This window comes from Zea mays, chromosome 2 (assembly GCF_902167145.1).
Source record: "Zea mays cultivar B73 chromosome 2, Zm-B73-REFERENCE-NAM-5.0, whole genome shotgun sequence".
Lineage (NCBI taxonomy): Eukaryota > Viridiplantae > Streptophyta > Magnoliopsida > Poales > Poaceae > Zea > Zea mays.
In genome coordinates, this window is record NC_050097.1 from 179,440,121 (window position 1) to 179,467,254 (window position 27,134).

General features: G+C 44.5%; 2 protein-coding genes across 7 annotated transcripts; both read left to right on the forward strand.

Annotated features, from left to right (window-relative positions):
* The first annotated feature begins 8,463 nt into the window (after positions 1-8,463).
* On the forward strand, positions 8,464-13,293 carry LOC109944046 (uncharacterized). Of its 5 annotated transcripts, none has more exons than XM_020548485.3 (10): positions 8,464-8,649; positions 8,871-9,491; positions 9,619-9,774; positions 10,735-10,794; positions 10,880-11,182; positions 11,292-11,446; positions 11,944-12,124; positions 12,204-12,329; positions 12,455-12,832; positions 12,922-13,293. In XM_020548485.3, exons 1-10 carry the CDS (start codon positions 8,479-8,481, stop codon positions 13,030-13,032), a joined length of 2,262 nt encoding a protein of 753 aa, XP_020404074.1. In that variant the 5' UTR covers positions 8,464-8,478; the 3' UTR covers positions 13,033-13,293. The 5 variants fall into 5 exon arrangements, with proteins under 5 accessions (XP_020404074.1, XP_020404075.1, XP_020404076.1 ...); XM_020548486.3 differs by having other exon boundaries at positions 8,874-9,491; XM_020548487.3 differs by having other exon boundaries at positions 9,030-9,491.
* A 6,570-nt stretch (positions 13,294-19,863) lies between these two features.
* LOC100273992 (lysine and histidine specific transporter) lies at positions 19,864-23,814 on the forward strand. Of its 2 annotated transcripts, none has more exons than XM_008669342.3 (7): positions 19,864-20,020; positions 20,106-20,270; positions 20,820-21,044; positions 21,172-21,302; positions 21,464-21,591; positions 22,152-22,391; positions 23,140-23,803. In XM_008669342.3, the coding sequence occupies exons 3-7, from the start codon at positions 20,825-20,827 to the stop codon at positions 23,390-23,392; spliced, it is 972 nt and encodes a 323-aa protein (XP_008667564.1). In that variant the 5' UTR covers positions 19,864-20,020; positions 20,106-20,270; positions 20,820-20,824; the 3' UTR covers positions 23,393-23,803.
* Positions 23,815-27,134: the final 3,320 nt, after the last annotated feature.

Below are 27,134 nucleotides of genomic sequence, written 5' to 3' on the forward strand. Positions count from 1 at the left end.
GTTTCACACCCAGCAGTGGAATCCACGATTTGATCGATGTGAGGCAGAGGGTAGGGAACCTTCGGACATGCTTTGTTTAGACCAGTGTAGTCTACACACATCCTTCATTTCCCACCTTTCTTTTTCACAAGCACAGGGTTGGCTAGCCATTCGGGATGGAATACCTCTTTGATGAACCCTGCAGCCATCAGCTTGTGGATCTCCTCGCCTATGGCTCTGCGCTTTTCTTCGTCGAATCGGTGCAGAGGCTGCTTCACGGGTCGGGCTCCAGCTCGGATATCCAGCAAGTGCTCGGCGACATTCCTCGGTATGCCAGGCATGTCCGAGGGACTCCACGCAAAAACCTCGGCGTTCGCACGAAGAAAGTCGACGAGCACTGCTTCCTATTTGGGGTCGAGCTCGGAGCCGATCCGGACTTGCTTGGAGGCGTCGTTGCTGGGGTTGAGAGGGACGGACTTAACCGCCTCTGCTGGCTCGAAGTTGTCGGCGTGGCGCTTCGCATCTGGCACCTCCTTGGAGAGGCTCTCCAGGTCGGCGATGAGGGCCTCGAATTCGGCGAGGGCCTCAGCGTACTCCACGCACTCCACGTCGCATTCGTACGCGTGTCGGTACGTGGATCCGACGGTGATGACCCCGTTGGGGCCCGACATCTTGAGCTTGAGGTAGGTGTAGTTGGGGACGACCATGAACTTGGTGTAGCATGGCCTCCCCAGCACTGCGTGGTAGGTTCCTCTGAACCCGACCACCTCGAACGTGAGGGTTTCCTTTTGGAAATTGGAGGGAGTCCCGAAGCAGACGGGCAGATCGAGTTGCCCAAGGGGTTGGACGCGCTTCCTGGGTATGATCCCGTGAAAGGGCGCCGCACCGGCCCGGATCGTGGACAGATCGATCTGCAAGAGCCCGATGGTCTCAGCGTAGATGATGTTGAGGCTGCTGCCTCCGTCCATGAGGACCTTGGTAAGCCTGACGTTGCCGATGACGGGATCGACAACGAGCGGGTACTTCCCTGGGCTCGGCACGCGGTCGGGGTGGTCGCCTTGGTCGAAGGTGATGGGCTTGTCGGAACAGTCTAGGTAGACTGGCGCCGCCACTTTCACCGAGCAGACCTCCCGGCGCTCCTGCTTGCGGTGCCGAGCCGAGGCGTTCGCCACTTGCCCACCGTAGATCATGAAGCAGTCGTGGACCTCGGGGAACTCCTCCGCTTTGTGGCCCTCCTTCTCGTCGTTGTCATGGCCTTTGCCACCTTCCGCCGGGGGCCCGGTCTTATGGAAGTAGCGCCGAAGCATGACGCACTCCTCAAGGGTGTGCTTGACGGGTCCCTGATGATAGGGGCACGAGTCCTTGAGCATCTTGTCGAACAGGTTGGCCCCTCCGGGAGGCTTCCGAGGGTTCCTGTGCTCGGCGGCGGCGACAAGATCTGCGTCGGTGGCGTCGCGTTTCGCTTGCGACTTCTTCTTGCCCTTCTTCTTCGTGCCACGCTGAGCGGACGCCTCGGGGACGTCTTCCTGCTGGCGTCCCTGAGGCTGCTTGTCCTTCCGGAAGATGGCCTCGACCGCCTCCTGACCAGAGGCGAACTTGGTGGCGATGTCCATCAGCTCGCTCGCCCTGGTGGGAGTCTTGCGACCCAGCTTGCTCACCAGGTCGCGGCAAGTGGTGTCAGCGAGGAACGCGCTGATGACATCTGAGTCAGTGATGTTGGGCAGCTCGGTGCGCTGCTTCGAAAATAGTCGGATGTAGTCCCGCAGGGATTCTCCTGGCTGCTGGCGATAGCTTCGGAGATCCCAGGAGTTCCCAGGGCGCACGTATGTGCCCTGGAAGTTTCTGGTGAAGGCTTTGACCAGGTCGTCCCAGTTGGAGATCTGCGCAGGAGGCAGATGCTCCAGCCAGGCCCGGGTGGCATCGGAGAGGAAGAGGGGAGGTTGCGGATGATGAGGTTGTCATCGTCCGTTCCACTCAGCTGGCAGGCCAGCCGGTAGTCCGCGAGCCACAGTTCCGGCCTTGTTTCCCCCAAGTACTTGGTGATGGTAGTCGGGGCCCGGAACCAGGTCGGGAACGGCGCCCGTCGTATGGCCTGGCTGAAAGCTTGCGGACCGGGTGGTTTGGGCGAGGGACTCTAATCCTCCCCGCTGTCGTAGCGTCTCCCACGCCTGGGGTGGTAGCCCCGGCGCACCTTCTCGTCGAGGTGGGCTCGACGGTCACGGCGGTGGTGCTCGTTGCCGAGGCGATCCGGGGCTGCAGGCGTTGTGTCTCGCGTGCGCCCGGTGTGGACCGAGGCTTCCCGCATGAATCGGGAAGTCGCGGCGCGATGCTCTGGGGGTACCCTTGCCTTCGGGAGGCAGAGCTTTCGGCCCGTCGGACTGCGGCATCCTCCAGGAGATTCTTGAGTTCTCCCTGGATACGCCGCCCCTCGGTGGTGGATGCTTCCGGCATCGCTCGGAGTAGTATTGCTGTTGCAGCCAGGTTCTGGCCGACCCCACTAGAAGCCGGGGGCAGCCTTGCCCTGGCATCGTCAGCGATGCGGTGCTGGACGTCCTGGGCCAGATGACGCGCTTCTCCGGCTGGTGCTCGGCCTGCCCACTCCTGCCCGATGTTCTGCCGGAGCTGCACAAGTTGTCCTGCTTCCTCGTCGAGCCTGGCCTGCATCTCGCGGATTTGCTCGAGCTGTGTGTCCTGACCCCCATAGGGACTGGGACCACAGCTAGCTCCCAAAGGATGTCAACGCGAGGCGCAGGCCTAGGGGGATCACCGTCCTCCGGCATACCAAGGTGGTTGCCTTCATCGAGACCCCCTAGATCGACGTGGAAACATTCACGACTTGGGCCACAGTCCTCATCGTTGAGGCTGTGGCCACCATCGGAGTAATCGGAGAGGCAGTAGTCACATGCAGTCATGAAGTCTCGCATGGCACTGGGGTTACCGAGCCCGGAGAAATCCCAACCAGAGTCGGGCTCATCATCTTCCTCGGAACCTGGGGGGCCGTAGGTCGAGACGGCCGTTAGTCGGTCCTAGGTTGACCACATATGGTACCCCGGAAGGTTAGGATATGCCTTTATGAAAGCGTCCACCGAAGCGGGGTCGCTTGGTGGGTCGAAGCTGAATCTAAAAGGCACAGGGTGAAAAATGGACGGTACTTCTTGATCGACGGATGGTGACGAAGTCGCGTCGGGGACGGACTGCACCGTTATCTCAGGTACGAGGCTAACGCCTAGCAAGTCCTTCGCGAGCGTGCTGGCGTCATCCGTCCGCTTGGGGTTGCGTGTTGCGGGGAAACGACGCTCGTCTTCGTCTCAGACGCGAGGTCAACGCCCGACATGTCCCCCGCTGGGGCGCCGGCGTCGTCGACTCGCTCGACAGCCAACAAGGTGTCGCCTCCTGCTTGGCCATGGTTGCCCCGCCTCCTCCTCCCGCGGCGGGGAAGGTGACGGGACAGACCCGGATGCTGCTCTTCCACCACGCGGGGAAGACGTCGTCGATTCCACCGCCGCCGGGCGGGCTGACGGTCGCCATTGTCGCTGTCGCGCGGCGGAGGAAGGAGTACCATGTCGTAGCTGTCGTCGAGGGACATGAACTCAAGACTCCCGAAACGGAGCAGCGTCCCGGGCTGGAGAGGTTGCTGGAGACTACCCATCTGGAGCTTGACGGGAAGCTGTTCGTCAACACGCAGCAGGCCCCTACTTGGCGCGCCAACTGTCGGCGTTTCGACCCGGGGGGGTCCCTGGACCGACGAGTAAATTGTCGCTGCGTGTCCCAGCCCAGATGGGTCGGCGCGAGATGGAACACAAGGGGGGAAAAAGGGAACCGCGACTCGTGTTATCCTGCGCCTAGGGCGGATGCGCTTGCAGTAGGGGGTTACAAGCGTTCGCGAGAGAGGGAGAGAGCCTGTTCGTCAGCCCGTCCTCCCGCGCGGCCACCTTCTCGTACGAGGGCCCTGGACCTTCCTTTTATAGATGTAAGGAGAGGGTCCAGGTGTACAATGGGGGATGTAGCAATGTGCTAACGTGTCCGGCAGAGAGGAGCCAGGGCCCTATGTACATGCCGACGTGGCTGTCGGAGAGGTGTTAGTGCCCTGTGCATGTGATGTCGTGGCCGTCGGAGGAGCGCTTGAGCCCTGTAGAAGCACAGCTGTCGGGGCTGCCGGGTCCTTGCTGACGTCTCCTTGCTTCCGTAGGGGGCTGAGAACCGCCGTCGTCATGGGAGCACGCGGGGTGCCATCATTACTTGTTTACCGGGGCGAGCCAGATGGGACGCCGGTCTTGTTCCCCGTAGCCTGAGCTAGCTAGGGGTAGGGTAATGATGTACCCCCTGTAGCGTGGTCGGTCCGAGCCAAAGGTCGGGCGAGGCGGTGACTCCTCCAAGGTCGAGGTTGAGTCCGAGCCCTAGGGTCGGGCGAGGCGGAGACCGTCTTCCGAGGTCGAGGTTGAGTCCGAGCCCTGGGGTCGGGCGAGGCGGAGACCGTCTTCCGAGGTCGAGGCGGGGGCCAAGCCCCGGGGGCGGGCGAGGCGGAGCTTCCTATGGCGCCTGAGGCTAGGCTCGGCTGCTGTCAGCCTCACCCTGGTGGGTGGCACAGCCGTCGGAGCAAGGCAAGCGGCGCTGTTTTCCTGTCAGGTCAGTCAGTGGAGGGGCGAAGTGACTGCGGTCACTTCGGCCCTGTCGACTGAGGAACGCGCGTCAGGATAAGGTGTCAGGCGATTCTTGCATTGAATGCTCCTGCGATACGGTCGGTTGGCGAGGCGATCTGGCCAAGGTTGCTTCACTGCGAAGCCTGCCCGAGCTGGGCCTCGGGCGAGTCGGAGGTATGCCCGTTGCTTGAGGAGCCCCTCGGGCGAGGCGTGAATCTACCTAGGTCTACTGTTCCTGCCCGAGGCTGGGTTCGGGCGAGACGAGATCGTGTCTCTTGAGTGGACGGAGCTTTGACCTGTATTGCGCCCATCAGGCCTTTGCAGCTTGTGCTGATGGTGGTTACCAGCCGAGTTTAGGAGTCTTGGGGGTACCTCTAATTATGGTCCGCGACAAGTAGCTGAGAGAGGGGCGGGAGAACCAGTCAGAGAGTGTAGGGCAGGCCTAGAGTGTCAGCGTGTCCACATGTCAGTAGCTGAGACAAGGATGAAGAACTAGTCGGGACACGTGAGGCGGGCCTAGAGTGTCAGTATGGAGGGTGAAATTATGGTAGCACCAGGTACCCACATTAGGTTATTAATATATTAGTATATATATATAGTTTATCTAATAAGAGCCCTAGGCTCTATATAACTGTAGAGAGCCCCAGCCCATGTCCGATCACTTTTTACGCAAGCGAACAGATTTATCGTAAACGGAAACCATTTTAGCGTAAACAGAGTAACAACCGCGAGCCCTACATGTTTACGCTATTCCATTCTTCCGTTTATACATAATAGTGATTTAGCATAACTACTCCAGCCGACCCATGTTCCAGAAATAAAGGAATGGGCCCACTACCCCACTTCCCACGTGGTCAAACACTTCTATACCCTAACCCCCGCGCGGTCAACCATCCTGGCCGACTCGCCGCGTTTCTTCAGCGGTCGCCTGGGCGATTCTTGTTCATCCACCGCTGCCAGCCCGTTTCGCCGTCCTCCACCGCCGCACGCCCTCAACATTAATCGCCGCCGCCGTTGACAGCATCGTCGAGCCGCTGCCGTTGTCAATCTTGCGCGCCCCGCGTCACATTGGCTCACGTCCGCGGTCGCTATGTCGTCCGGATTCCAAGATGCTCGAGTTGATTTTTTTAATTTTATGCTTTACAATGCAACTTCCTAATCTCCTTCCCCACTCCGGCAGTGTGAATCGCCTTCATTTGTCTCCGCGCGAACTCAACCCTAATCGGCGCCGCCGTTGACAGTGTCGTCGAGCTGGCCGCTGCTGTCAATCCTCCGCCACCGCGTCCTATAGGTATTTCACATGCCCACCAACGGTCTTCATTGATCTTACTGTTCTTGTGCGATTATGGTTCAGTTATTTATCATAGAGCCTTTAGGTTTGATAAAGGTTCACGGACCTGTTCTTTTGGACTCATTGTATGCTCAAATTGTGTGGGTGAAGATATATGCAATGATGTGAATTATACATACCTTTATGAAGTAGGGGTTGATATTTTGATGTGGAAACAAGTGTGGTGGGGAGGTTGAATTATGTACCGTGATAGACCGGACAGGCCCTTGGGCTTCCTTGTATGGGTAACTTTCTGCATTGATAATTCCACCGTTTCTCATAATGTAGTCTAGGGCCTCGGAGCATGATCCATGTTTGCATCCAAAGTTCCTGAGGTTGTTTCCATCTATCAGGTGTTGCTCAGAAAGTTTTATTAACTCCTTGTTTCGTATGAAGTGAGCTGCCTCTATGAGACCGGTGACACCAAATGCCCAGCACGAACCTAAAGAACAAATTACAAGCTTAGGTCTAATAGTGTGCGCTCAGCAACTATGCATATAAGTTACAGTAGCGAATTGCTAATAGGTAGTGACATTGCATGCTTACCACAGTCTCCCTGATCTTGTATTGGTGTCACAGCTCCATAGGTACTCCAATTGACAAATGTCGGGAGCATGTCAGGACCTGGTGGTCCAAATGGGACATCTGTATCAAAAGGAGCACCGCCGCCACGAAAAGGGGCGCTAGGTCCTATAAGATGATAACATAGATATCTTTAGAATAAAGTAACAAAAGTATGGACAAATTGAGTCCCAGCCTCAGAATGAAGCAGTGACAAACCTAGCCTAGACTTATAATGGGGAGGACACTGATAAGACGATTAGTTGCAATTAGTAGTTTATAACCGATCGGCACCAAGGAAGCAATAAGCTTGACTAACAGATGACTAGATAACATTGCCCAGGCAGATTCCATTCCCTTTTGTTTTTTCATTTTTGAAGGCTATAGTCCTACAGAAATGGACAAGTTGTGAGGTAAGGGTTTCTAGTGGCTCACACAGCTGTGCAACCCAGTACCACGCTGCCAACAACAAAACAAAAGTTGGACCAGCAGGATTTCCTCCCCTAAATCGACCATAAACCACAGAGAAAGAGAGAAACCTGCCATCTATCCACAGAGAAAGAAAAGGCAGGGATGAGAATGACATGTTTGCCCTCTTTAGTGGCTCTGAACAACAAGATACAATTCCTTTTTTATCCTCTGTTCTGCATTTTTTTCAACATAGAGGCGGTTCTAGCAAACCAAACTAATCACTCAACAATCATAAACCGATCTTAGCACATAGCTAACAGCCACAAATCAAACCAATCCAAACTAGCTGAAAGCAAATGATTAGCTCGGGGTGACTTGGCCATATGTGCTTACGGCGCTGCGAATTTTTGCGAACACCTGTTTTTTGCTCACATAGGTCTTGCTAACAGAATCATTTACAAAAAATACCGAGTTTTTTCTATTATAACACTTGTTTTAACAGGTTTCTCCCTTATAGTATTTTTAATGTGACCTTCTCTATAGTAGTATTTACAAGTGCTATTACTCTTTAAAATAGTATTCTCACCTCTTTTTATTATTTCATTTTCCTTTATTTTTCCCTTCTCCTAAACTTACTGTATTGCCCCCAATCCCCATCACATCTGTTCGTTCGTTTCTTGATAGCATTCGGCGGCACCAAATTTTCTAATGTCTCTACCGTAATAGTGTGTAGCTTAATTGTCAAAAATTCCCATCTGTACGTTCGTTTCTTCACTTCACCGTGTGGATAGTATATGCCAGCATCAAGAGCAGATCCCTCCAATACATTGAATTCACAATAGTTAGTCACGTTTTAATTTCAATATTTCACCTCCATAAACTGATATATTTTCAGTATTGAGAATTAGAAACAAATATACTACTTGATGGATCAATCCAACATCTGTAACATTCTTTTATGCACAAATGTACTACATGGTTTAACAACTATCACAGATTTACACTTTTCAGGAATGCAAAAACTATTTTATTTCCTGTCAAGAAACGAACGAACAGATGTGATGGGGACCAAGGGCAATACACTCAGTTTAGAAGAAGGGGAAAAATAAAGGAAAAAAGAAATAATATTTGAACATTTGTTTGCATGTTTATTCAGTCATATATACATATTTATGTTGATGCTTATTAACTACTAATATTGCATAAATATACATTTTCTTGAGTAAATATTGTTTCTATTATCAGTCTGTTGGTTTGCATATATGTATATGGCAATTTTTATAAGGCAATGATATAATTTTTTTGATGTTTGACTGTGTTGACATTTATTTCGTTAGGGTCATAAAACACAATTAATGACATTTTTTCAATTAGTTCATATAATCATTGGTGTATATGTTGTTCTAACTCAATGAAGCGCATATGTTTTACATTGTTCTTTTGCAGGCTGCTGTTTCAACAATGCGGAAGGTTGATCGACCCCCAACCAATCCGAAGCGTTTAATCATTGAGTCAAGTCAAGAATGTTTCAGTGTTGACATTCCACGCTCGACTGACATGGCAGACCCTACAAATACGCCGTCTGATGGTGATCCTCCGCAGCATAGAAAGACGGGCGTTGCAGCTGCTGCTAAAAACATTGCTATGCCTAATGTGGATGATGATGATGACTTTGAGCCACCCAAAAAGAAGTGCAATATCTCAATGGATGCCCCAAATAAGACGCAGGTGAGTTTACAACATTGCAGAAATTAATCGTTTCCAATATTTTAATCATGCATCTAATCTCAATACATATCTTATGTGCTGAAATTTATACCTTTCTACATTACCTTAGCTCATTAATACAAAACAGTCATAGTACAAGGAACTTTGTATAAATAAGAAAGCATAAATTGTGATATTTAAGTATTCACATATTTATCCATCTATCTACCTTTTCATTTCAGAAGCTCAACATCAGATGCAACCCAGGAGATGTTCTTGCGTCCATTCAGATATTGAATGAAAGGCAACGTCAAGCTATAGTCAGAAAAGGATTTTCTAGTATTCTTGACATGACAATTGATGCAATTGGATGTCGAACACTTCTCTGTTGGCTCATGCAGAAGCTAGACCCCAGGGACATGACTCTTCGTATTGGTCCAGACAAAGAACTCAAAATCACCAAGCAGACTGTCCATCAGATATTGGGTCTTCCAAATTTGGGTGGTGGAAAGCCCCTTAATATTAATGAAGCGAACGCTGCGGCAACACTTCGGGCCTCATTGAATATTAGCAAGGATGAGTTTGTTATTTCAAAGCTCCAAGACAGATTGAGGCTAGGCCAGGATGATGATCTTTCTATCAGATGTTTTTTTCTCATTCTCTTCAACCGGCTGCTATTCCCAACAGCTAGCTGGTCTATTTCTTTCAATGAGGTTGTACTTACAGAAGAAATGGAGCGATTCCCTCAAATTGATTGGTGCCATCTAATTTTTAGTGACTTATGTGAGGCTGCCCAGAGATGGCACAACAGGAGCATTAACAATGTGTCGGCGACGATATATGGCTGTTCCATCATTGTTCTTGTAAGTTTCAAAATTAAGTTGTCAAATCTTTTATTAGATTATTCATTTGCAATTTGAAAATACATAGACATATTATGTGTTTACGTTCATTTGTATATGACTCTCATGAAATATTTATATTATGTAGCTGTATTATTTGGATCATTTGCATCATGCTGCTGCTCCAAACAACAAAAATGGCACTCCACGCATAAAGTATTTTAATAAGAATATTATAAGGGCGTTGTCAATGGCCGATAAGCGGAAGCCTCGCCAGGGTGGTGAACCATTTGGTGTTTGCCCTGTGAGTCTTCATTTCTTCTATCATATTTTTCCTGTTCTTTATAACAATGTTATTTACAACTAGTTACATAATTATTAATTTTGATTCTGTTTCATCAGTTTCGTAGCCTATTAGTTAGCTTGTACCTTTGAACCCAAAATGTGCATTATGTCTTTACACTCAAACCTGACATAGTACAAGTTATAAAACATTAAGTAGCCCTTTCTGAAAAAAAAACTCTATGGTTGGGTTACCAAGTTGATCCAAAGTAATAATTTTTGGGAGCACCATTTATGATTAACTTTGTCTTAGATATTATATAATTACCCTCTAGTAGACTAGTACTACTGCATGGATTTGCTTGACTCATCTTACTGGCTGTTATTGCGCATTCTTGCATTTTCTTTGTAAAGTAAATATTCTGATCAAACTCGAGCCATGAACAGTACTGCAAATGGGTGTGGTGAGGGACTATTTGTCTGTTTGATTGGGATCTGCCAGGCATTGATCATGACCCCAGGCAGATGAAATTGTGCGCCTGGGAGCACTGCCTGTGCCTGGCAGGTTTCCTAGGGATCCCAAGCAAACAGCCACTGAAAGTATATATTCATGTCGAAATGTTTTCTTGCGTTCACTATAATATGCCTGGCAGGTTTCCTAGGGATCCCAAGCAAACAGCCACTGAAAGTATATATTCATGTAGAAATGTTTGCTTGCGTTTACTATAATATGGCTCCCTATCAAATCTATATTACATTTAGAATGTCCTGATAAATAAGAGGTGTCAGGATTGCTATCCTTGTATATGGAAGCTGAAACTTGCAGTATGCATGGCTGGATGGTTTGAAATATAGTTTGTGGTCTTCTTTTTCTTTCTTAGTTGGAATACACATCTTGATTTTAGTAGTCATATAACGATATCAATTCATGCCATGCGTCAATCCATATACATAATTATTAATTTTGATCCTGTTTCATCAGTTTCGTAGCAGCAGTGAGACATGTTACGTCTCAAAATCGCCAACTACTTGCCAGATTGAGGTTAGGTCATATAACCACTACGATCTTTGTTTGTCTGTTGCTTTACCACACTTATCATATCATTATTATCTTTTTTTTACTTCAGTTTCCTATGAGGCCAAAAACTTTTGATGAAGACCCAAATCAACATGATCGACTTCCCAATATAATCATCCAACTTCCTCTTATGCAAGACTTGATGGCAAATAAGATTCAGATGCTTCCTGTACATCAACGCCAGAAGTTCCAAGCTACGTTGATTGATTATGACTTAGAGGTTGGCAAAATATTTGCCTCTATCAAGCAATGTTTGAATACTATTGGTACAAAGCAGTCCAATCTAGCTGCTACATTTGGAGAATTGATTGATGAGGTTCTTCGGGCCAATGAATCTGTTACACCAAATACTGTTAGTATTTAAGCTTTACTTATATATCTTTTCTGTCTTGATATCTTGCATTTCATGTTTACATATTCTTATTAACGTATACTTCATATTTTTTGTGCAACAAGGTCAGACAGTGGTAGGTGGCACAGTTGAAAATGATTCTGGACCAGTATTTGACAAGACTCCTATTGGGAGTGTTTCTGCACCAGGTCTCTTCTTATCTGAATTAGAATGTGCTCGGGCTCTTCGGGCATACTTGTGTTCTAGGTTCATTGAATTGGACAGGTACATAATTTTCAATTTCTTTGACTTGGCATATTTTTTAATTCTTTTTAATTCTGATTGAACAACATCGTGGCAATGGTATTGATACTATTAAGTTTTATTCAATCTTTGCACCCAAATATTTAGCATTGAATAGAAGCGAAAGCAAAATAGCTATACACATGACTGAACTTTGAGTTGTAGCTTCTATAGAACATTGCCTTGAGCATCCACTTTCCTTCTGTCAGCTCCAACAGCAGGCTGTGCCAGACATTCCAAAGTCAAAACAGCAAGTTTACATAAAAGAGAAAAACAGAAAATTGAAATACTAGAATTCCCATTATTATGGCTGAGAGAGGGTGGTCAAGTTGCATATTATGTAATTTTGTATCTAATTATTCCCATATAGTACCTTCAATTCAATGGTCAAGTTTCATATATATTATGTAATTTTATATCTCATTTATACAAATAACATTTGTTTCTATTTGTTGTATGCTCAATCTTTTCTTATGTGGAAATATAATTGACTTTGGTGAACATCGCGCCAATTGTTGTGACATACAACAATCTTTTGCTGATGGCGCATGTCTCGACAACGTGTTTATGCAATGTTTCATTGAGTGTGTCCGCGATGACTGGTCTAAACATATTCCTCCACTCAATGCTCACCAGCTCATTCTAGATGTTAATGTTGGGGTATGACTTCTACATTTATACCTCTTTTTTAAATGCATATCTTTAATGGAAATTACATAATACTTCTCTATCCTATTAGGCTATATTGAACTTTGAGGAGCAGGAGCAACATAGTAAGTCTCCTCGTCCATTTGACCCTTCAGTTTTGGAGAGTTACCTATTGAAGACACTGCCTTCTTTCAAGCAGCTGGATGACTACAAATCAGTTAATTTATGTTCCTTCACCCTCCACACTCTCACCTCATTTTGCTGCATTTAAATTTTAATCCAATCATCCATATCAACCTTAGTGTATTAAACATTTGTTATTTCCATTTTGTGTGCATGTAGATAATGGTACCCATGCTACGATCTAGACATTGGACATTGTATGTTGTTAATCTTCAGATTGGACGCATACATGTGTTAGATTCCAACCCTTATGGACCAGAGATGGGTGGGACTATCTGGAAAAATTACCATTGTATACCTATGGATTTGGGTGATAGGAAGGTTTCATGGGCCAGGTTAATGATGAGTAGGCTCAATCTAGCTATTCAAAATGCTCGACCAAGATCAGCTCTCCCTGCTTTTTTGAATTACCCTATTGAACTCATGAATAACTGCCCAACAATGAAATTGGGGTCTAATGATTGTGGATTCTTTGTCATGAGATATATGCAGAACTACGACTACATGGTTGGAGCTATGAATGCAGTCATTGATCCGGTACATAATACATAGATAGTTTTTTTGTTGTTATGACATAATGTATGTACAGTTATGTCTAACTCACCTTTCCTTATATTTGTTTGCAGGATTATTCAGAGGACATTCGCTCTCTTGTACTGCATTACCTAATATTCCATCGACTAAATAGAAACAGCTTCGTGGTCTCCCATCTGGACAGATTCAAGTTCTCTCAGTAGTAGCCTAGTATAGTTTACTATCTTAATATTAGTATGAACATCATGGTCTGATGGCTTTTGGTGGCTTCAAGTTATCTCAGTTCTAGCTTAGTTTAGGGTAGTGTCACTGAATGGTGTTCATGTAAATATTGGTCTGTTGGCTTATGTTAGGATTCAGATAATACTTATGTCCATATGCAGCTCTTAGCAAACTCTTATATACATCGTACCAGATATGTTTTAGATGGTTATATTTATATATGATAGTTCTGCACTTTATCATTTGTCTTATGGTTTTTATATCTTATTCAGTGATGTTCTTCATTTATATGCTTTCTTTCTAAGTTCATTTATTCAGTCTTTTCAGTTATTCTCTGGATTGATTATGCAAAAACCTGATACTGTTTATGCATATTACTGAATATGTTTATGTTTTTTTGTATACTTATTTACTTTATGCGCCTGTTTATCCAGCTTCATTGTGCTGCTTATCTTTGATCAGTTCTGTTCAATATTTTCAATAATTCCTTGTATTAACTATGCAAAAAATCCGATAATGTTTACGTATATAAATGAACAGGTTTACCTTGTTTTATGTACTTATTTACTGAATGCGCCTATCTTTGTTTATCCAGTGTTAATGTGTTGTCTATATTTGTTCAGTTATGCATAAATCTGATGCTGTTTATGCATATAACTGAACATGTTTACGATTATTCATTTAGTATTTTTGTTTGGCGCCAGCCCCTACATATTGACTTCATTTCGCCGGATATTTGATTCTTTCAACATAAATATTGTACGAGATGCAGTGAATATATGATTATATAGCCAAACAAACCCATCAGTAGCATAGCTCATAACAAATAATTATGTCGCATTAATAGATATAATCCATACAGTGAGCTTTTAACGTAAATATTCATAATCATCAAATAGTATCATGATCATAACATTTCAATATCATCCATTATTTATGTATAAATGTTTTACAATTCTGCCAAATTATCGTCATCCGAACCTTGTTCTTCAGAATCAGTATGTTTATGTTTTTTGATGTGGATGTCTCATTCCACTGTGGGGCCATTGTTGAATTTTTGTTTCTAGACCCAGGCGGTCGTCCTCTTTTTCTATCGGCAAGGCTAGCCAATTTAACCCTATTTTCCTCTACAGACAAGCAGGTTCGACTGTTGTGTCCATCAGCAATGCCACATTTTTGGCACTTTCGAGTCTTCTTCTTTTCTCCTTTCGCACCCAGTTTTAGAACTCTTTGTTCACTAGTTTTTATTGTCCTTCTCTTTGGCCTTGCATTAATTGGACGCAATAAGCTTATGCCATCTACATCATATTCCAGTCTCTACATGCCATACAAAGAAGTATTTATAGGTACATATGTTATGATGCCAAATTATAAATAGTTACTACCATTAAATATACATAATATCTGCAATTTAATAAATTTAGATTTCATACCTTTCTAACATCCCCATATTGTGTTCCTTCACAATCATCATTTCCAACAAGCGTCATTTGCAGTTCAGATTGATGATGTGCATCAATATTTAAGCCTCCATCCTACTCATTAGTGCATTATAGTCAATATTACAAATAATGTATAAATCATCCCATTTGTTTGCACTATACATAAATTACATTGTTTTTTGCCATAATATTACCTGTTGTCATGAATGTACTGTCACATGCTCCTCGTTATCACATTGCGATACATGTTCATCTCCAGCGTTTCCAACATCATCCTCTTCGCCCTGCAACGTTTAATTTTTACAATTAGCAATAATTAAGTTTTGAATAAAATTTTCAACAATTTTATATAAAAGAACACCCACATGGTTGCCCTCTCCAGTAGTTGCACCACCAGCATCTTCACATCCTATATCTGGCTCTAAACGCCCAAGCATCTCCAACAGTTCATCCATTGTGTCCAAAGCCTTATCACTCCCTGCCTTTGACATACTAGCTTGGTTTACTACCTTCATTGCCTTTTTAAGCAACATTTTTTGCCTATATGATTTTGTTTCTCCATCTTTTCCACTCATTTTCCTGTCATCTCTTGAAAATTCCACATCTTGCTTAGCTGAGTATGTGTAACGTTGTAGAATGTATTCCTTAGGTATCCTCTCTAGTTGAATGTGCATGAATGTTCGGATTAGATGCACACAAAATAGTCCTACATTTAAACAAGGGTGCAACATTTCACATTCAGCTTTAATTATTATCGTATAAATAATATGACGTTATTTCTTAACTCTTGCTTACCTGTGTGTTCCCACTGTTTGCATTCACATTTAAACTTTCCTGCCTCTACATCTGCATTCACTTTGAATTGGTGTTGCCCCCACACGATTCTTTTCGATCTTGATGTATGCTGCACCAACCAATCATTTGCGCCTCCATCTAGATCAAGTGTTATCCTATATGCAGTAGCGTATTTTATTGACTCCTCGAATCTATTCATCACAGCCCTGGTGTATGCCCTTGCAACCCTAATTTCGAACATATATAGAGTTGTGGTTTCTTTTTGACCCTGCATATAAAATAATCAGTTACGTCGTGCGAGCCTACTAAATAGTATAATGCATAAATAATATTACATACCATACATCCTAGTGTTTCCTTTCCTTCTTGCATCTTCCTGCTATGCAGTAGTTTCAACATTTGCTTAGCAAACTCATGAAGTGGGGTGTTTGAATCTACATGAGCGCTCTTCACGAGTTTGTTCATGCTCTCGCTACGTTGCGTAGACACCATAAGCCCACAATAGTCATGTTTGAAAAAAAACAGGTATCCACTCCTTACGCATTGCATATAATTTTCTAAGTGTTCCATCTTCATGCAGGTTGAATTCATCAATCAACAATTTCCATGCAGCCTCAAACTCTATTTCAGTCAATGGATGATGTACTATAGACTGGAATTTTGTCTTAAAATCCGCTTCAGCATATCGTGCATACAACTCATTTAGAAATGGCATGTACCTATTTTGCACATGCCATAGACACAACCTGTGGACTGTGTTTGGGAAGACCCGACGTAATGCCACTGGCATTGCAGGGTCTTGATCTGTAAATATTCATTGTCTGACATTATTATATGCATATTTTTATGCAAACATTGTATGTTACATAACAAAACAAGACTCACATGCATTGTAAATACGCACAAGATATTGAATTTATATTGCATGTACTTCGAGTTTATAGTCATTATATCTACATAAATCATACCTGTCAACATGACTCTTGGTCCTTCAGTCCCCATGCATGTCTTGAATGCATTAAATACTCACTCGAATGTTTCAACAGTTTCATCTCCCAATAATGAGAACCCGAACACTGTGCATTGTAGGTGTTGGTTTGCACCAACAAACATTCCTAGGGGTTTTCCATACAAATTAGTCTTATGAGTTGTATCAAAGGTAACTGCATCCCCAAAATCAACATACTCTCCTTGCTGACTAGCATGAGACCAAAAAATACTCAATATTTTTCCTTCGTTGTCTAACTGGAAATCAGAGAAAAATTGTGGATTATCCCTTTTGCATAATGAAAAAAAGCCAAAAGCTTAGACACATCATTGGCATTCTTTTCTCGTTGCTTTGCCTGTTTCCTGTATATTTCAACAAAAAATTATAATTATTACTCATTAACTTGAAATGGATTTTAAAATTTATATAATAGATACATAAAGAAAATGATTCTTACAAATTAGCAATGTCCTTTGCTGTAATTGGTACGTTTTCTGGACCACCATGCATCTCAGACACGAAATCCATGATACAGTGTTGCGGGATTCTGCTTTGCTGCATTGAACTGAGAAACTCCATGTACTCAGGATCATGAGTCTTGTTGCATTGTAGGTGTTTCTTTACAGTATCCTTCTTAATGAATTCATGATTATGTTCTAAGTGCACCAGATCGATTCTTACGGCTACAATATTTTCTTTTGAGTCATCATAGATTTTTTTAGTTTCAAACCAGCCTTGCATTGTGTTCTCCTCGATGATGTATTACGGATTCTAGGATTACTAGCTAACCTTTCTGTATTTCTACCCTCCATTGAACAATTTAACCACTTACAGTTCTTTCTCTCCCTATACTTTTTAAGTGGAAAACCAACCTCATATGCGTAACGACTGTAAAAATTGTATGCCTCATCGACACTTCCAAATGTCATACCGATCCTAGGCACCATGGTTAGATCAATACTTTCAGGCTGTGAATTAACATAATCATAAATACAATTAATTTTATATTAGTTACAGTCTTAATGTTATTTAAATTGTATAATTGACATAACCAAAGATAAATAACTTACATGACTTCGGAGGATATTAGGTGTATCTTGTTCATGATCACTAATGGTCCTCATAGGCACCATTTGATTTGCTGCTACCATTGTTTCAATTACTGTTGTATTGCCATCATTGACCCCTGGCGCTCGTAATTCTGCAGGTGGTGTTACTATATTTATCCGTGGACTCGCACCACAGTTTGGAGATATAATTCTTGATGTGGGCGCTGCTGGTAGACCACTGCATGTGTCTGCAAGCCGGCCATCATATTTGTCTAATTATTTTATGAATTGAAGTAATAATTCAATTGCAAATGTACCTGGTGCAGCTCTGTGCAATGACGCGGAATTATCATCGCCTGCTTCTTCTTCTCTGTCGTCATCCATTGTAAACAATGCAATACAATCAGCCGCCACGTTCCTTTTTATATGCCCTGAGCTAACCAATCTCGTGTACACTGTTTACGCTATTTAGTTCGGTCAATTACGTACTATAAAGTTTGTTCCTGCATGCCAGGAGATATTGTCGGACTGGTGATAACAACTCGAGAGAATTTATCGCGGTTTGTTGAAACAGATTTATATTTACTGAAGTATATGCAACCAGTTACGCAATTGTATGTACATATTTATGCCTCGCGTTTCTGCTTACGTGCATGCTGTGCGATATTTTCGGGAGGCTTCGGTTATCGTTCGCGATTTTATCGCGTATATCATTTTACGCTAAAATACACAAGGGTTTACGATCTCTTGTCTTATGATTTACGCTGTGGTTCGACCAGACCATAAACCGCCGAACAAACCTGCGCTCTGACCGATTCCGTCTAATTGGCTGGGGCGTCCCGATACTAATGGAAGCCCTGGGCTTCCATTAGTTCGTCCCTATATATATATATATATATATATATATATATATATATATATATATATATATATACGGCGCTGCTAAAATGCACCTGGGTGCATTCTCTATATTGAATGCACCCAGGCGTAAGTCATGTTTCGCGCGCCTCCCCACCCCCGCCGCCGCCGCGCGCATCCCTATCCCCGCGCCGCCGCCGTCTCCTCCTTCTTCCTCCGATCCTCTAAACCTAGATCCCACCGCCGTCGAGCGCCTCCCTGTCCTCGCGCCGCCGCGCGCCTCCCTGTCCCCGCGCCGCCGCGTGCCTCTCTGTCTGCGTGCCTCCCTGTCCCCCGCATTAGGTGGGATTGCAAGCCCGCATTATGTGTGATTGCAACTGTTGTATAATTTTACTCAAATATCTGTTAAAAAATGTAAACAAAATGATTGCAACCGATGGTGTGTTGTAATTGCAACTGCTGGTGTAGTGTGGATGCAACTGCTGAGTTGCTCTTATGTGATTGCAAGTACTGAATAACTCTGAGAAATTTTGTTAAAAAATATGATTGCAACTGCTGGTCTGGTGTAATTGCAACTGCTTGTCTGGTGTGATTGCAACTTCTATATAACTATGTCCAAAAATCTGTTAAACAAACAAGATTGCAACTACTGGTCTGGTGTAATTACAACTGTGGGTCTGTTGTGATTGCAACTTCTATATAACTATGTCCAAAAATATGTTAAACAAACAATAATTGCAACCGCTGTCTGGTGTAATTGCAACTTCTGATCTGGTGTGATTGCAACTTCTATATAACTATGTCCAAAAATCTGTTAAACAAACAATGATTGCAACTGCTGTCTGGTGTAATTGCAACTGCTGGTCTGGTGTGATTGCAACTCCTATATAACTATGTCCAAAAATCTGTTAAACAAAATAATGATTGCAACTGTGTCTGGTGTAATTGCAACTGCTAGTCTGGTGTGATTGCAACTTCTATATAACTATGTCCAAAAATCTGTTAAACAAAACAATGATTGCAACTGCTGTCTGGCATAATTGCAACTGTAAGTCTGGTGTGATTGCAACTTATGTGAAGAGGTTGAGCCGTTCGCGGAGGAGCCGTTCACGGAGAAAGAGGGGCGGGGGCGGGAAAATGAAAAGGTTCTGTCCGGAGCGTGCGAGAGGGACGAAACCGGCCTGGGTGGGACGGTTGGCTCGGACCTGGCACATAGGTTTGGCCTGGGTGCATTCTCTATATTGAATGCACCCAGGTATAATATATAAATACAGTATATATATATATATATATATATATATATATATATATATATATATATATATATATATATATATATATATATATATATATATATATATATATATATATATATATATATATATATATATATATATATATATATATATATATATATATATATATATATATATATATATATATACACGACGCCTAGACTACAAATATAATTATTGTTTATTTCTAAACAGTAAGATATGTATTCTGGTGGTTAGCCTCAAATTTATAGACTAAAGAGTATGGGCTTGAGTGATTGCTTTACACTATTTTTTTTTTGACTATGTTGAGTGTGGGGATGAAGTAGTGGCAGTAGGTGCCCATATTAGTTTTTAACAGAGTAGTATAGATAAATCTAACAGGAGTATAGTATAGAAGTCTACACCGCAATTGTACAAGCAGACTAGTCTCGACTCTCAACGCCCCTCCTCCATGCCTTCTTGATCCCGAGCACCGCAGGCCAGGCAGACCAGCCCCGCCTTGCCGTCGCCGGATTCGCCCGCGCGATCTCAATCCCCGCCTCCATGCTGGCTTCGGCAAGGTGAATGATTGCTCGCCCGCGGCGTACCAGCAAGGCGTTCGGCGGATTGGCTGACGGCGTCCCCTTATGCGTGGCGTGCGTGCAGGGGGTTCTGGGCGCGGCACCGCCGGAAGATCCTCGTCTCCCTGGGCGTCGCCGGAGTGGGATACGCCGCCTACCACTTCTACGACGCGCGACGCGCCCAGGTCGTGCGGGTCGAGCAGCTGCGCGCCATGGAGGAGCAGGCCGCCGACGACTTCGTTAAGAACCAGTACGAATTTAGCGCCCCCCTCCTCCTCCTCCACCCGAGGCTGGATTACTTGGGTTTCTCTCTACCGCTACTCCTTGCATTGCCTTGGTGCTGCGTGCTCCTGTTCTCCATTGTTCTACTCTATCCCGGGGGGGGGGGGGGGGGGGGGGGGGGGGGGATTCGCCCCCAATTCACAAAGCTCAGGCTGCACGTCGATCTGTCTAGTGTCTCAGCTGCGCTCGATTGGGTTCATCGTTTATTCAGTTTGCAGCTAAATTGGACCAGAACGATGCTAACTTCGCTGTTGTTTTATTAGTATATATAAAGCTAATATGGTTGCATCCTTTATTATTATGGTAAACCAGCTAGGAGAGATTCTCGACCTACCTTATCTGGATCATTCGTGTTGTACATGTTGCTCCTGGATTTCAGTGGTCATAGCTGGCACCATTACAGGGCAAATATTTGCTTGAGAAACATCGACTCCTCTTCTTATTTGTTCTGTTGTACTGGTATTAATCGTGGAAACTGTACCTGTTTCAGAATAAGCAAGTGCTAAATTTAGTAAAGCTTGCATGCTTCCATTTTGTTGTAGGCTCCAGGCACACTTTGAGAAGGTGAAGAGGATTTGCGACACTACCACATTGCCTTTGGCTATGCATCATCTCAGTGATAAGATAACAAGCCAACTGGATATTTCAAAATTGACTGACAAACTACGGCAAGCAAAGGTAGACTCAAGTGCACTGACACCAAAGGAGAAGTACGAAACCTGGGAGGAGATTAAAATTAAGAGTATGGTACTTCTTATCTTATATATATATACGCTATGCATGACTTGCTGGGTCTATTCATTGTCTAGTCATAAATATGCATTTCTAACGTTGTTATTGTTTTTTGTGGCTTTTCTCTGATTTCTTAGGTTTCGCAAAGATAGTTTCTTCAATGTGGGCAATGACATTGCTTAGCTTGTATGTTAGAGTTCAGGTCACCATATTAGGCAGGCATCTCTACTTAGATTTTGCCCAAGGTACAAATGGTCCACAGTTACAGGTACATCTATGCTCCAGCCTCCACATTCTATGCTCAAGTACTTTCGTATGGGTGGCTTTCAAGCACTCTAGATGGTTAGATAATTGAAATTATGTTAGAACACCGACTTGTTTTGGGTTCAAGCTGCTTCCTGACATGGGAATGTCTCACTTCTTTTGTAGGCAGAATCTGACACCTTTAGTGAAAATGGACACAGGAGCTTTCTTGCAATGGCTGATTATCTTGTCACTGACAAAATCACTGGATTCCTAACGCAAATGCAACGTGCAGCAACTGAAGTCCTTAAAGAGTAAATATACCTTCTCCTATCCATATGATACTCCCTCTGTCCCAAAATACTTGAACATATAGGATTTCAATTTTGTCCCAAAATACTTGACATTCTCACTTCCCAATGCACCTTTCTCTTCTCCCAATGCACATTTTTATTTTCATGGAATATGCATATATTTTTCTAGCAAAATGCTTGTTTGTGTTACATGCTGAAATTTGTGTGAACTGAGGCATGAAGAGGATCCACACTTCTGTATTCAGCATAAATTTGTTTGTTTTGTACACAATGTATCATTTCCTCTTTTTCTTGGTAATCCAACTGTGAACATTCTACCATTAAGTGCCTGTCAACGAGCTGGTTACCAGTAGTTTTTCAGCTGTCTTGTTTCTTAGTTTAAATTGTTCCATCATATTCAATTTGTTCCTTAAACAGTTTACGATTCATATGTCCGCTTTGGCTGGCTCCCTGAAGTAACCATCTGGTTACCTTAGTACCATCAGGAAATTTGTTCCTGCCTTTCTGGTTGTGTATTACCCTTTAATGATACTGAGTACTGGCATGTGATTTTTTTGCAGGAAGCAACTGAAAGACCGTATGAACATGGACCAAGTATTGCAGACAGTATTACAAATATTGGACATGTTCATGGGCCTTTCTGAAGATAACTCATGGATAAATTATCTTGTACCTGAGAATCCCCCTGTTTATGCACAGTTGATGGCTGTGTCCAGTAGTGGCTTTGATGATTCATCACTCCTAAACGATTTCAGAAAGCTAGACCAACTAATGTCTGAGACACGAATAGTACTGGCAAGGTAATATTGCATTATTCATTGAGTTCTGATCACTTGTAGCAAGTTCATAATTTGCATCCCAACAATGCACTTTTTCTTTTCTCAATCAGTTGAATGACCGGTTTTCTTCTTTTCTTTTTCCCCCTTTCATCAATTAACTTTGAATTCATTACTAGTTCTATTATTGTCTATTAGATTGCATAGTGTTTACTCTATGATCCTTGTCATATGCCATGTGATGTGTATTGGCCTAATTTGTTGCTTTGGCTTTTGTGCTATATACGTATGGGGATTCAGAATAAGAAAGAGTCAAAACAAACTGATATGATTAGATGCTACAGTAGTTATCTATGCCATGATATTACAAACTTTCTTTGTAGTATTTACCAAACTCATCGGTAGCATTTAACATTATTTTTTAATCTATTATGCGCAACAAGGGTGCTTTGTATTTAGGAGTGGAGTTTTGGTGTGCATTGCCTTTCCTTTCTGTGAATGAAATGGTGATATGGAAAATATCATACCAGTATGTTATATTTAGGTGTGGATGACAACAATCACGTGCAAGGAACCCTTCCGTTGAGACAGTTGCTATGTTGCAAATCAAAAGAGAAGTTTTTTTGTGTAAAGACGTGAAATGCACAGAATCATTGTTTTTAGTATGTGTGTGAATCTAATGACTTGTCTGTGGTTGCCTGTTGCCTCTTTTGGTGTCTGTGGTTGCTTCCATGAGTATATTACATAACCATTTGGAACTGTGTTATTGCAGTGATGATTTCAGAAATATCATGGAGAGGTCATTGAGGAAGATCGCGGGAGTGGTGGTAGAGGATCTGGGTGTGCAGATTGTAACTCCAGGATCGGGATTGCCCTTAGCAACGCTCTTGCCCAAAGTTGATCATCTGAGTTCCCCGTTGCTTGAGGAACCAAACAAGAACAAACACATTCAGATCATCCGAAGTATGCCGGAAGTGGAACTCTTCTACACATTGCTCTACACAAACATGCCACCAGAAACGTAATCCGTACATTGATGTGAAAAGAACACTTGCTTCTGAATTTTGGCTACAAAGATCTGGTGGTATATGTGCAGGTTGAGCCGCCTGAAATCAGGAAACTGATAAACGTGGAGAGATATAGGTTGGCATTTTCTGCCCTGTATATACTGAGAATGAGATATTCCGTTGTTGCTAACAGGAACTGAGTAAGGTTCCTTCCATTTGGATTCTTTCTTGTTTTTTCAAGGTTCGGTTGTGCACGTCTAGGTAGAACCTCACGAATCGGGTCTGCTATTTTACTATTTTTTGGGTGCTATTTTACTATATTTTTTGGGAGCTTACACGCTGACAGATGTTCCAGATGTTTTACTGGCCACACAAGGTTAATGTAATTGTATACATTGTCAGTTGAATCTTGTGTGTCGGGTGAATGAATATTCGAGCCCACAGTTTGCGACCCTGCAGCATATGCCGAAGTGAAGCTTTTGTGAGGACATTCGGCTAAGTTGACCCCGATAGATATCATCAATATAAATTTGATAAACAAATAATTCTTTACCAATTCTTTTAGTGAATAATGTAGTGTCAATCTTTCTGTTGGAGCGAATGCCGAACACGACCTCGATCTATCTAACCCGGCTATAATAAAACATGTTTTGGCACAAGTGCATGAGAGGTGTATCAGACGATGGGTACTTTGGCTCCGGCACATAGCAAAGTCTTCATCCTCTACCTTCGGAGAGAGTGAGGGTGAAAGCCCACGCCAGACGTTCAGAGGTGCTCGCTGTAGCCTCAGATGCGCCCCAAAGGCTCCTTTCTAGACAGTGAAGTTCAAGTCCTGACGAAGTCAAGGACGTGACTTCGTGGAGTCAAGAGTGCAACATGCAGGCGAAGGCCACGTCAGATTACGGTGGAACCCGGGCTTCGTTGTATCACCATCCAAGCGACCAAGCCCACTTGTAAGCCCCCTTTGCCGGGTAGGATTCCATAGTATGTCTAAATTATTGTACTCTACCCCACTGTAATGATCCTGTTTCGGGAATGTAGCAGGTAATCGTGGGTATAACAGTACTTAGGACCCACCGACCTTCCCGGTTACTTATAAATACCCCTGCACTGTACATAGATAGGACACATATAACAAGATACTACAGTTCCCTACCTACTGTTTTGTTGTGCACCTGAGTTCCTTTATTCCTGAGTGATTGGGCCCACCTGTCCATGCGTCAGCTGGTCCCAACACTTCCAATTTTGAAGTCTTTAGAAAGCAAGAAATCACTAAGTGAGAACACCTAGAGGGGGTGAATAGGTGATCCTGTAAAATTAAACACTAAATTCCCACAAACTTGATTATAAAGATATTAGTGCGAGTTAATCAAGTTTATGAGGCGAGCTCTTGCGAACACAAACAATCACAGAGAGGAGCAACACAAGAGACGCGATTTTTATCCCGTGGTTCGGCCAAGTAACACTTGCCTACTTCCACGTTGTGGCGTCCCAATGGACGAGGGTTGCACTCAACCCTTTCAAGTGATCTGATGATCAACTTGAATACCACGGTCTTTTCTCTTTTGAGTATATTCCCGTTTGCGAGGAATCTCCACAAGTTAGAGCCTCTCGCCCTTACAATATAGATCACGAAGAAAGCACGAGAGTAAGGTTAGGAGAGCAACACACACAAGACCCACGCACACAAGTGAAGACTTGAGCTCAAAGGACAACACAGGAAGTTCACAACTCGAATGGAGCTCAAATCACTAACACAACGAATCAAATGCGTGGGAGCGGAGTTTGGATGCCTTAGTATGCTTAGATAATGCTTGGTATTTTCCTCCATGCGCCTAGGGGTCTCTTTTATAGCCCTAAGGCAGCTAGGAGCCGTTGGAGACCAACTTGGAAGGCAATTCCTGCCTTCTGTCGAGTGGTGCACCGGACAGTCCGGTGTACCATCGGACAACCACTGTTCATGTCCGGTGCGCGATCTCCTTCCATATCGGGCGCATCCGACCGTTGCTCCTCGGGGCTGGTTTGCGCACCGGACACTGTCCGGTGCACCCAGCCGACCGTTGGAGCTGGACACGTGTCGCGCGTTGATCGCGCGGACGACCGTTGGCCGTTGGCTCACCGGACAGTCTGGTGCACCATCGGACAGTCCAGTGAATTTTAGCCACGTCGCTTTTTTCATTTCCCGAGAACGACGAGTTCGTCGTGGATGACTCACTGGACAGTCCGGTGCACCACCGGACAGTCCGATGATTTATAGTCATACAACTCCATCGATTCCCGAGAGCAGTCGGTTCAACGTCGGCCAGCCTGGGGCACCGGACACTGTCCGGTGCGCCACCGGACAGTCCGGTGTGCCAGGCTGAGCTGGAGTTGGCTGCACACATACAACTCTTTCCCATTTCTTTTCTCCTTTTGTCACTGTTTCTAGCACTTAGACAAACACATTAGTATTTAAAAACAATGTACTAAGTCTAGAAACATACCTTGTATGATTTGTATTTCTCTCTTTATTTAGCACATAAGAACTTAATCAATCGTGTTGGGCCTTTAATCACCAAAAGATTATAGAAATAGCCCAAGGACACATTTCCCTTTCACTAAGCCTCTCATACCAAGCGTGTGGAGCTTGCTTAAGCCCATACAGAGCTTTAGAAAGGTTGTACACGTGGTTAGGTTTTTTGCGGGTCCTCGAAACCGTACGGTTGCTCCACATTGAAAGTCGCCTAGAGGGGGGGTGAATAGGGCGAAACTGAAATTTACAAATATAAACACAACTACAAGCCGGGGTTAGCGTTAGTAATAAAGAAATGAGTCTGTGAGAGAGGGCGCAAAACAAATCCTAAGCAAATGAACAAGTGAGACACGGAGATTTGTTTTACCGAGGTTCGGTTCTTGCAAACCTACTCCCCGTTGAGGAGGCCACAAAGGCCGGGTCTCTTTCAACCCTTCCCTCTCTCAAACGATCCACGGATCGAGTGAGCTTTCTTTTCTCAACCACTTGGAACACAAAGTTCCCTGCAAGGGCCACCACACAATTGGTGCCTCTTGCTTCGATTACAAGTGTTTGATCACAATGAAAGAGTTCAAGAAGAAAGAAAGCAATCCAAGTGCAAGAGCTCGAAAGAACACAAGCAAATCACTCTCTCTAGTCACTATGGAGTTGTGTGGGAATTGGAGAGGATTTGATCTATTTGGTGTGTCTAGTATTGAATGCTAGAGCTCTTGTAGTAGATGGGAAGTGGAAAACTTGGATGCAATGAATGGTGGGGTGGTTGGGGTATTTATAGCCCCAACCACCAAATGTGGCCGTTGGGAACCTGTCTGTTCGATGGCGCACCGGACAGTCCGGTGCACACCGGACAGTCCGGTGCCCCCTGCCACGTCATCACTGCCGTTGGATTCTAGCCGTTGGAGCTTCTGACTTGTGGGCCCGCCTGGGTGTCCGGTGCACACCGGACATGTACTGTTTGATGTCCGGTGCACCGGTATGGGCGTGCCTGACGTCTGCGCGCGCTGCGCGCGCATTAAATGCAGCGCAGGGAGCCGTTGGCGCCGCAGGGAGCCGTTGCTCCGCTGGCACACCGGACAGTCCGGTGCACACCGGACAGTCCGGTGAATTTTAGCGGAGCGGCTGCCGCGCGAACCCGAGGCTGGCGAGTTCCGGAGACCGCGCTTCCTAGGAGCACCGGACATGTCCGGTGCACACCGGACAGTCCGGTGAATTATAGCGCGCCGGCTTCCGAGAATTCCCGAGGGCGAG

Coding starts and splice junctions, on each gene's coding strand:
- LOC109944046 (XM_020548485.3), top strand. CDS start 8,479: ATGGCAGACCCTACAAATACGCCGTCTGATGGTGATCCTCCGCAGCAT. Junction 8,650..8,870: donor ATGCCCCAAATAAGACGCAG/GTGAGTTTACAA, acceptor TTTTCATTTCAG/AAGCTCAACATCAGATGCAA. Junction 11,183..11,291: donor AATCTGTTACACCAAATACT/GTTAGTATTTAA, acceptor CAACAAGGTCAG/ACAGTGGTAGGTGGCACAGT.
- LOC100273992 (XM_008669342.3), top strand. CDS start 20,825: ATGCTTCCATTTTGTTGTAGGCTCCAGGCACACTTTGAGAAGGTGAAG. Junction 21,303..21,463: donor CAAATGGTCCACAGTTACAG/GTACATCTATGC, acceptor CTTCTTTTGTAG/GCAGAATCTGACACCTTTAG. Junction 21,592..22,151: donor GCAACTGAAGTCCTTAAAGA/GTAAATATACCT, acceptor ATTTTTTTGCAG/GAAGCAACTGAAAGACCGTA.